Here is an 11,144-nt window from a genome sequence, read left to right on the forward strand (position 1 = left end):
TGAATTGCGGTCTTGAACCAACCTTTGATCAACTCTCAAATCGTTTTTTTCTCACAAATCAATTTTTTTCGAGTTATTGTTAACTCCATACTTGAAGAGTGTTATTGTACTCGCTATATGTAACGAGTATTATTGACAAGGCTAGGATAAGGAATCATTTGAGGAGCAAAAATACTATGGATGAAAAATAAACATGCAAGCCATTATAGTTAAGAAGCCTCGTTGTTATGCTCTTGATAGCCCATTATATCCTTTGTTAATTATTTCACTTCATCAAAAAAATGTACATCTTTTAAATTTAATAACAAATCTAATATTATTAAATATTTTGATTAAGTTTTGAATAGTTGCTTGATATGTGCATAACCAATGGAAGGACTAAGTCGTAAATCTAGAAACATAAAAATTAAATACACAGTGTTTTTTACAAGAGGGACTAATTTGTTATCTTTTAAAAACCATAAGGACCAAGTTAGTATTTCACCTCTGTCTCTGTTTCTTGTTTTAACGAACTACTAAAAAACGTGCTGTCATGACAGTTAAAAAATTTGTATGGTTTTTTTTTTTTATGTTCTGTTCGGTCCTCCGGTTCACCGTTCTATACGTTACAGATACGATTATGCTCTGGTTCTTGCGAGGAATTTCTCCCTGCCCCATCTTTTTAGCCTTCGAAAATGGCAACCAAATCCCATAAATCAGAAAATGGGAATAAAGTCTTGTTGGATTATTGATGTAGTGTTTGGTTATTATATCAGGTAAATAAAAATAAAAATAATGAAAACATAAAATAATTTTTTTTTGTGTTTTTTATTTTAAAAATATAAAAAATCACTTTAAAACTATTATGAAAACAATTTTATTCTTTATTTCTCCAGCCAGATTTTTGTTTATCTTTTTGTCTTGGACACTAGCCAAAATTATACTAATAACTATAAAAAAATAGAGTTGATTTAAATGTTTACATGAATAACAAGCTAGGTTAATATATTTTTTTAATCATTTGAATATATACTTTGTGTCATAGCTTAATGGTTAACACATGGAAATAATATTAGTTCACGGGTTTAAGACTTAGAGGCACCATTTTTGTTCTCAACTTAAAAAAAAATGTTAATATTTTATTTTAATCATTCATGTTTATTTTTATTTTATTTATTAAAAAAATTAATAACTTGCAAAAAAGAAAATATTGGTAAGGCGTGTGGGCCTCCCTCGAGCTTATATGCCTAGCTTTTTAGGCTAAGCCTAGCCCATCATGATTGAGGATTTTTTTTTTAGTCATAATATTTTTTTTTTAATTATTTTTAATTAATCATTTAAAAAGGGATTTATTTAATTTATTCTTTAATATTATGTTAATGATAAATTAATTTTTAATTTTTTTATGATATAATCAAATAAAAATAAAACTGACCAAGTCAAGTTCACAAACTCACGGATTTAGTGAGTTTAAGAGAATTGAAAAAAAAAATTGTTCAGCACCAAGTGAAAATGTAGGTGGATAAACTATTTTTAAACTAAATGGTTTGTCTTTGGTATAGGGGAGGAGGATTTTAATTTTGATATGGAAAATTGGTAAATAAAAAAAAGGTTAGCGAATGAGCAACAAATTGGCGATATGGCTGTGATAAACCGTATGGCAAAAGAGTCTTGATTAAAGGTCATAACCATTCTGTACTCCAAAGCAAAACTCTAAAAATGATTAATAAGAACATATTCATTGCTAATGAAACATAAGGATTAGATGGCCATCTCTTTAAGGAGGCTTTTGAAATGGTACTCAAGTGCCTTGCAATTCGTAGCTAGCCAGCAACTTCCACTGCTCTTGACAACTCATATTAATCAACTTTTGTACGAGTGAGAGAAAAACTCAATCTTGATTTCATTAACTTTCCTGTTAGAAAAGAGAAGAGCAGACAATTTTCCATTTGTTACTTCAACTTCAGGCATTGTAGGCTGGCTGTCTTTGTGATGATTCACTGCCCCAAATTTAGCACCTTCATTCAACCAGTATATTTCAAGTAGGTTCCACAAGATTGTCTGCAAAGCAAAGATTAGGTTGAAAGGACTGATTACATTGATGAATATGAGTTGTTTCTGCCTAAAATGCTTAAGAAATGGAATGTGAGCATGCAACCAGCCATCCACTTGTTATGGCAGAAAAAAAAAGCTAACAGATAGTCACGGCCACTTCTCTCCATATATGGTGGCCTAAGCTGCTATCCATAATCCATATCGCGAAGTTGTTCACGTTAATGCATCTTCAGACCAAGGAGGAGGAGGAGGAGGAGGGGAGGAGGACATCAGGGCCTACCACCTTCCCTGCTCCAGGTCAGGTCCCTAACTCCCAGACTTGGCCGTCGGCAGCCATTTTGCTTCCAGCTACAGAAGTTCTGGGAAATGGATGCATTTACAAACTCGCATGTTCCCCAGTCCTCATTTTTTATTTTCTATAACACATAGCATCTCATGAGAAAACATTTTGCTTAAGATACGGTGCAGGTTCCAAAAATGTTGCTACGATCCTATATTCTAATTGCTTAGATTGGCTAACCTCTCCACAGCTGAGTACGAAATCAAATGAAGCCAGGAATTTTCAAGAACCCGCAAAAGTAAAGAATTAAATCGCCTGACAACTTCTATTATTAACAAAAAGGCCTTTGTGTGAAAGTTACTGACAGTTCAAAACCATACAAATTGCCTCAATGCTCAAAAGTTACATTTGCTTCTGTACTGGCTTTAAAAAAAATGAATGCGATCAGAAATAGAAAAACAATGCCTACTCTGGAAGCAAACTTCGCTGTTTGACAGCCAAACCTTTCTAGGCTTTGGAAGTACCTCTATGATCTCTCTCAACATGCTCCACAAGCGCCACAGGATCACGGAAACCCTTACTACACTTTGGGCATACCTCCATTGGCAACTGTAAGACACGAGATTGATTTCCACCCTTTTCATGGACCTTCTGCACGTGATCTATCAGATTTGTGACTGAGGAAAACCTTGTACCACACTGCGGACACTCCTCTGGCCCCATTCCTCCACTTCCATTGCTGCTGCTTGGGCTCGCACTATTTGTTGCAGTCTGCCAAGCCTGGCTGATCTCACTGCTCAATTTCGACATGCCTGCTTCAGCTGAGGCTCGAACAGTTGAAGCAGCACTAAGAAAGTTAGTGGTCCACTTGGATGAAGACACAGCTGTAGCTCGATTGGGTTTTGACTCTTCCTTCTTACTCCTATTCAAGAGACCCATAAAAGGAAAGCTCACATCAGGCTTCTTTGGTCCAGGACAAGTGTGATCTGGTCCAAACCGGTGTTTCAGGCAATGGTCAAGTGTGCAATCCCGGCACTTGATTGTGTTTGAGAATGTAAGGAGCTCCCTGCAACCCCGGACAGGGCATTTTCTCTTCTTTGTAACTTTATCATAATTTGAAGGGTCACATTCAGTATTAACATGCACTTCCCAAGAAATGTTTGGGTCTTCGTCAGGGTTTAGGCGAACTCCCTTCGCACATAATGGACAGATGACAACAATGACACCGTTGCTATCAGCTTTTGGGCAACTGTGTTTAATATAACTTCTATGCTCCAAACAAAATACCTACAAATTATTTAGTGCATACAATTAACACAAATAAAATAGTTCTAATAAAATTAAACGCGGCAATCAGCAGGCAAATAGAGATGCAAAATATATGGAGACCAAAACAGGAGTATCAAAGACTAAGCACGCATGCAACAATTTGCTCAAATTGGCATTCAGAACACAATGAACAATCAATTAGCTAACTTCCACTGCCCAATTGCTCCATTTATTTTGCAACAGTTCTACAGCCTAAAATAAAACAAACAGTTAGCCTTTTACATGTAGATAACAAAGCGATCAATTGATTTAGTAGCCTGGATTTCCCGATATACCATTTAATAAAGACACTGCATGTTCGTTTATTTCGTTAAGGAAAAGGGTTGGTAAAGTCTTTAAGGTTTTGAAAGTAGCAAATATGAAGATTCGAAACTTCCTGTAACTCATTAAACAATTCTTCAAGAATGGACTAGAATTCAAACAAGCAACAGCCGAAATCAACCTCTAATACCATCACCAAAGTTCAAATTTTGCAACATAAGCCCCGACTTTCAGCTTCCAACAGAACCAACACACTCCAAATTTCAAATCTTTGAAACAACAAAAAACAACAGCATAACCCATTTCATTTGAACAAAAACTCTGACTTGGCTAATGGCTACCAATTTAAAACATGAAAGAAACCACTATCATTTATAACCTACAATTCTTAATGATAAAAACAAAGCCACAAGCTTTACAATAAAAGGGCCAATCCTTCACAAATAGAATCAAGTAAACACGCTCAAAGTTGCAAGCTTTACTTCATAAATCCAAACTCAAGTCAATGTCTAGAAAATAATCATACTATTTTCATGTTAATGAACTCGTTTAAAATCATGGGTTCCAATAAGATAACGATCTTAGCATATAAAACACATCAAAGTTTAACACTTTTCTTTATGAAATCCAATACCAAGTCAACGCGTACACGATAATCATACTTTGAGAACATGGGTTCCATTGACTTAATGATCTTAGCATCTAAAACACATTACATTTTCTTTCTTTGCAACCAGTCCCAATAAAAAGCATTAAATAATCAAACGCTTGGGAATTCAATTCCAGCATTCAAATTGGAAAGTACCTGGCGGCAACGATCACAAGTGAAAGGCAAGAAATCGATCTGCTTGCAATCTTCAACTGAGCAATGTTTTCCTAGATCTGGGAATTGTGGAGTGCCCATTATTATAACTAGAATTGGAAAGGGATTCGAATAATAAAAATGAATTTAACAAGATAATTTTTGGAGAAGGAGAATTGAATTATTATGAGTATTGCAGGATTTATAGAGAGATCGTGGAAATTTCTGGAATTCCGCGTATTTAGAAAGCCAAAAAAGACCCAGGAGAAGAGTCTTTGGCTCGCTACAAAAAGTCAACTCTCTCTCTTTCCTTCATCTTGTATTTTCTTTTTCTTTTTTCATTATTATTAATCTTATTTGAGGTGACAAAGTCTTGGGTCTTGGTCAAGCGTCCGACTCCATATAGATCAGTGCCTGATAGTCTCTCTCTCTATCTCTCTCCTGAGAAAAGTTCCTCTTTTTTTTTAAGTTTAATGGTGAATATTCAGTTATTTTTAAAAAAAATTTTATTTTAAAATATTTTAAAATAATATTTTTTTATTTTTAAAAATTATTTTTAATATTATCACATCAAAATAATTTAAAAAAATAAAAAAAATTTAATTTAAAACAAAAAAAATAAAAAAAAATTTAATTTTTTTAAAAATATTTTTAAAATACAAAAACAAAACTCATCTAGACAATTTTAATTTTTTTTTAAATGACAACTTTAAGAAAAATTTATCAGACCGTAATAAAGATTTTCATGTTATTTTATATATCAAATAAAACTAAATATTTCTTAACTATGCTAAAGGATTTGATTTCAAGATTAAACCTGAAAAATTAAAAAAAAATTATATTTCTTTAACTACTATATATATCAATCCTGAATACATTATTTTAATTATAAATATATGGCGTGTAATTATCATTATAGAGTTCATAAACACGAAGCGGTGGGAAAGAATCATACATTTAATTCTTTTTTACTGATATCCCTGATTTCAATCTACAATTATTTACATCACCATTTTAAAACTCAACTAGACTTTGTAGGTTGACCAATGACCAGATGATTTTGGATTTAAACCAGGTTAGTTTTCAATAAAATAAGAGAAGAATTAATTTGATGTCACAGTTAAAAATTCAGGTTAACTTATAATTTAATAAGGCCAAAAAGAATCTAGTTTAACGACAAATATACATACATATACGAACACATACATCATATTACCAGTCACATTACGAGTTACGCTATCACTGCGAGATGGATTAAAAATTTAAAAAATCTTGACTCGGCTCTTTACTTGGTCCGAGTTTTAAATTAAATCATATAAGAGTTTTTCTGATATGATATTATCAACTGGGCAGGTTTAAAGAAAAAAATCAAAGAAAAAAAAACAAACCAAATTCATCCTAATTAACCCGTCAAATCCATGACTTATGTTTTGGAATCCACTCGGTTGAATTAATTTTTTATTTTATTATATGATAAAAAATACAAATATCGATTCACAATCATCCCAATACTTAATTATAAAAATCAATAAAAAAAACTCACATTAAAGGATAAAATTGAAAAAAAAACCAAAAAAAAAAAGTCAAAACAAATGGACTCGACTCTTAGTTGGGGTTTTAAATTAAATCGTGTGAGAGTTGTCCCAATGTGCCTTTATCGATTGAATAAATCTAAAGAGAAAAAAAATCAAAGGAACAAAAAAAAATTCAAATTCATCCTAGTCAACCCGCAACAAAGTTATGGAATCCACTTAGTTAAATTATTTTTTTATATGATAAAAAATATGAATATTTATTCATAATTAACTCAATATTGAATGATAAAATTCAATAAAAATCATATATTCAAACATAAAACTGGAAAAAAAAACATTAAAAAAAGAAAAGAAAAACTAAATGCTCAATTAAAAAAAGTCATGGACTATTATAAAACAACTCGTGCACGAAGATCTTTTCTTATAAAATTGGAAAAAAAAACCAGGAGAAAAAAATTAAATGCCCAATTCAAAAAACCATGGGTCTATTGTAAAATAGTCCATGTGTGTGGGCGAGAGTCAGGTCGACACAATGGACTTTTTTAATTTTAAAAAAGGTTATGTAACACATGACTTGTTGTCTATCATATAACAAAAAAATATTACCCACACTACAATGACTTTTAATACGAGAGCACCACGCATCAGCAGCCAGGTAAGTCACTAAACACATTTATTAACAATTTATTAAAATAATATATTTGATGGATTCAAATAAAATAAAAAAACCCAAAATAGATTAAAAAACCCTCCAAATAGGGCAAAAAACACCCTCCAGGAAGCTACCGAGCCCGAGTCCAATATATACTAAGGAAAAACGAGTTCAAACATGGTAGGTCAAGCCCATGTTGGGATGGGAGTGTTGGGTGTCATGTTGTCATGCCAGGTCCTTGGCATACACCCCAGCACCTTAGTAAGGTGTTGGGCCTATGGCCACCACTTGGCTGGCATGTTGTCCATGAGGAATGCTGGGTGTGCACTCTTTTAAGCTCGAACACACACCCTGATCCCAACATGCATGGGTTTAGGCAACGTATTTAGATTCATTTTTCACCTTTAAGAGGCCCGAACACCTTGCTTGAGCCCAACTCTAGTCATGAAGTTTTTTCAAGATCCCATGCAAATCTCTTAGTATTTTTCATTGATCTTATACATATTATTTTAACTATAATACAACTCAAAATATCACAATGATAAGGTTACACTTTAACCCCTCATCTGTATAAAATGACAAAATTCATGAATTATAAATATATCGTGAATCCTTCAAACTCAAGGCTCACACAATCTTTTTATTCTTAACATTCTCGATATATATATTTTCAGAGTTCATCTCTCCTAAATATCATTGTATTTTTTTTTCTACAAATTTATTGACTTTACTATCATAAAGTCTTACATCCATTAAATAAGATCTTTTACAGATACCAATTATCGGTCACCTAACTTACTAGACATTACTTGCTATTACCACAACCAGAGGTGTTCGAAAAAGCCGACCAACCGAGTAAACCGAAAAAATAAAAAAAATAAAACCGAGAGAACTAAAGAAACCTTTTTAAAAATTTGAAAATTGACTAAGTTCAATTCGGTTTTGGTTTTAAAAAACCAAAATCGATTAAACCTGACTGGTACAACCAAACTTTAATAAGAAAAAGGTATAAAAAGAAACTTAACCTAACCCTTTAGCATTTTTCCCTTTAGTCGCCCCTCACCCTACCCTCCCTCTCGTTCTGTCCTCTGGATTCACAGTTAACCTGAACCTAAATCCCTTTTGTGCTGATCAGCACTGAATCCTCTTGACTAGCTCCCAAACAGTCCATGAAGTTTGCTACTCTATCCCCCCTTCCATGGACTGGGGCACGCTGCAGTTCCAGTTACCATCCTTCCAAGCAAAAGAATATACTGCATCAATGCAAAGCACGGGTAAAAGCTTGGTGCATCAATTCATGGAAATACAGCCCAGCCTGCTTAGCAAGCATTAAGCCTTGTCTAATGGCATAAATCTCTCCATTCATTCTGGAACCAACACAGCTGAAGGATCAGAACCTTTTCACCCTCCAAGTTGATCAACATTTCGTAGTAACATCACAACTACAAATTTTAAACTACAATCTTCAGTGTCTTCTTAGTTAGGCTTCTGATCATCAGAACAAGGAAGATGCCGAAAGGACTCCTCTAAATCCCTCGCCATGTGAGTATTCCATTGGCAATGGTCAATAATCATCTAGATCAAACCAAACCACAATTCAACATCGTATACCAGTCATCCATCAACAGTATAATATAAGAACATCTTTAACACCTTGATTATCAGGATAATTAACTTGATCACTTTGGTAGATCATTTCAGATTAGGAGAGCACCACAAAAAAAAATATTTTCCAAAGGAGGAAAAAACGCAGAAATGGAAGCACAACTCTACTCAAATATTAGCAAAAACAGTCCCCTAAAGATTCACGTGTAAATCATTCCATCATCAATGCACAACTTCACATAAATCAGGAATTAACATAAACCCCTTAATCCTTATCCCTTCAAGCACAGAATAAAATGACTTTCAGGATCAATAAGACTGAATGACATTTTATTAATATCTAAGAACTCCATTATACATCCATTGACTTGTAAACTCGATCACTACCAGAAAGCTTCAACATTTATACAGTAAAAAACACAGGCATCCCAAAATTGGATGGAACAGAACCATTGTAGAAACAACAAACCTAGGAAGCTTGTAAGGCTAACATCAATGGACACACAATTCATGTTCTTAATTACCAACAAAAGATGGGTTATTAATTCTTGTACTGTTGGATTAAATAACAGTCAAGAAACCCCACTTTGCGCAATAGATCATTGATTGCTGATTTCCCATTTATACATCAAATCTAAGCATAAAAAAAGAGTTTTAATGATAACGAATATAAACAAATTGAAAGCACAACAAAAAGGGAAAACAATCAACCAACCCCAATTCAATTACTAAACAACTTTATTGATGCTCTTGATCCATTCATTAAACAAAAAAATTACAACCAAAAGGGTGGAGGAAATTTACACACTAATTAGAGAACCATTATCATTATTACTACTACTGGGATCTAAAACAGGAGAGTTAGAAGGATCCAAATTGAGTAAAAACACAGATCTAGCAGCCACAAGCCTCTTCCTCTTAAGAGAACAAGCAGGACCCCGAATCTTGCTCATGAGAAAACAAGGGACTTGTTCAAGATCAAGAATTGAAGAGATCTGTTGTGGGGTTGTAGGGATTGAGTCAAATTGATGGACAGATAACCGTGTTAGCGAGCTGATCTTGGAATCCCTGAGTTGAGCAAGCGCACCAGGTTTCAAGTATCTGTAAAAATTGGACTCGTGATTTCTTCTCTTTTTTGTGGCAAGAGATCTTGAAATGGTGGTGGGTTTCATTGTGTTTGGATGGGAAGGGAGAAGAGAAGATATTTAGAGACAGAGAGAGGGTGGGGATGGAGTGGGGATGGTGGGGGGTTAGGGTTTGGTGTTTTAATAAGGGGTGTGTTTGGGAGGCGGGAAAATGAGGGAGGGAAAATATGGGGGAAAGATGTGTTAGGGTTTTGAAAAGTGCGTGGCGGGATAGACTTTGTAGGTGGGAGATTGTGACATGTGGATGTTTCTGACGGTGGATATTTGAGGACAGATTTTCTAGGATTTGACTAGTATACAATATTCATTGTATGCGTGTATTGTATTGACCAAGGTTAGCAATTTCAATTTTTTTTTTATTTTTAATAATGGAGCAAATTTTGCAAATTAAATTTAAAATAGAAACAATTTTTTTAAAAAAATCCAGCAACGAGTACGAATCCGTGCTACCCTTCATGAATTTTTAATCCTATTCCACATTTACTATCATGTTTATAAGTATAAATAATTATAGTTTAAAAATTATGTATATAAAATAGATTAGAATATTAACTATAATACAACTCAAAATATCACAATAATATGTCTCATCCAGTGCTAATTGTCTGACAACCATATCATTCCGCAACGCCGGACCCTAAAAAATCCGAATGGATCATTCTATCTCCAACCATTTTTTCAATACCAAATGTATTCCATGAAAAAAACAACCTCATCCCAGCTATATATATAACAAGTTTTCTTTGCAAGTACAATTATATATTTATAGTGCTTCAATCCATAATAATATTTATCTTGATGAATAGTAAATAAACAATGAAAACCCCGTACTATTTATCTTTTTTTATAATATTCAATCTATATTATTATGCACCAATCAATATCAAAATATCCACACCAATCAAATATAAATACTCTATTCTTATTAAAAAATAAAATAAAATCCTAACATGTAGAGAAGCAAACTTCATGTGCGTCTGACATTGTTATTCGACTTATTTTTTAAATTATTTTTTATTTAAAAAAAGTTAAATTGAAGCCTTTAAAAATAAAAAAAATTAATTTAATATATTTTAAATTAAAAAAATATTATCCATCTCGTTACCAAACACGCACTTCTAAAAGAGAGATTTGACCTCCAGTCACAGGGATAAAAAAACAAAAACATACACAAAGAATCTAATTTAGATAACACCACATAGATTGTTACCTTTAAACATGCACGCGGCGAAGCTATAATAGCTGGAAAAACAGAAAATCTAGGAAGATGCATTCAAGTAGGAGAAACAAAGGAAAACAAGTTTCCGTGATGGATGTTGCAAAAGCGTGGGAATAATTACGCAAAATATAAAAAGCATGCATGACACTGATTGATAGAGTGGCGCCATCTCTTCAATGCAAAAGCGAGGACAAAGCTCTCATGGCATGGAGCTTGGAGCTTAGTTCTTTTGTTTCAAAGAATAGACGATATAAGGCTATTGAATCGACCCTTCTTGTTTTC

At 33.3% G+C, this 11,144-nt stretch overlaps 2 protein-coding genes across 2 annotated transcripts; both read right to left on the minus strand.

Annotated features, from left to right (window-relative positions):
• Window positions 1-2,613: 2,613 nt before the first annotated feature.
• On the minus strand, window positions 2,614-5,049 carry LOC7473625 (zinc finger AN1 and C2H2 domain-containing stress-associated protein 11). Its single transcript, XM_002308916.4, has 2 exons — window positions 4,710-5,049; window positions 2,614-3,601 (listed from the first exon to the last, which is right to left on the minus strand). Exons 1-2 carry the CDS (start codon window positions 4,806-4,808, stop codon window positions 2,822-2,824), a joined length of 879 nt encoding a protein of 292 aa, XP_002308952.1. The 5' UTR covers window positions 4,809-5,049; the 3' UTR covers window positions 2,614-2,821.
• A 4,169-nt stretch (window positions 5,050-9,218) lies between these two features.
• Window positions 9,219-9,798, minus strand: LOC7473626 (uncharacterized). The gene has a single exon (XM_002308917.4). It carries the CDS (start codon window positions 9,668-9,670, stop codon window positions 9,299-9,301), a length of 372 nt encoding a protein of 123 aa, XP_002308953.1. The 5' UTR covers window positions 9,671-9,798; the 3' UTR covers window positions 9,219-9,298.
• Window positions 9,799-11,144: the final 1,346 nt, after the last annotated feature.

Source organism: Populus trichocarpa, chromosome 6 (genome assembly GCF_000002775.5).
Source record: "Populus trichocarpa isolate Nisqually-1 chromosome 6, P.trichocarpa_v4.1, whole genome shotgun sequence".
Lineage (NCBI taxonomy): Eukaryota > Viridiplantae > Streptophyta > Magnoliopsida > Malpighiales > Salicaceae > Populus > Populus trichocarpa.

Excerpts from the sequence above, each read along its gene's own strand:
- LOC7473625 (XM_002308916.4), bottom strand. The coding sequence starts at position 4,808 with ATGGGCACTCCACAATTCCCAGATCTAGGAAAACATTGCTCAGTTGAA. Across the intron at positions 3,602-4,709 it reads CTTGTGATCGTTGCCGCCAG|GTATTTTGTTTGGAGCATAG; the intron begins GTACTTTCCAAT and ends AATAATTTGTAG.
- LOC7473626 (XM_002308917.4), bottom strand. The coding sequence starts at position 9,670 with ATGAAACCCACCACCATTTCAAGATCTCTTGCCACAAAAAAGAGAAGA.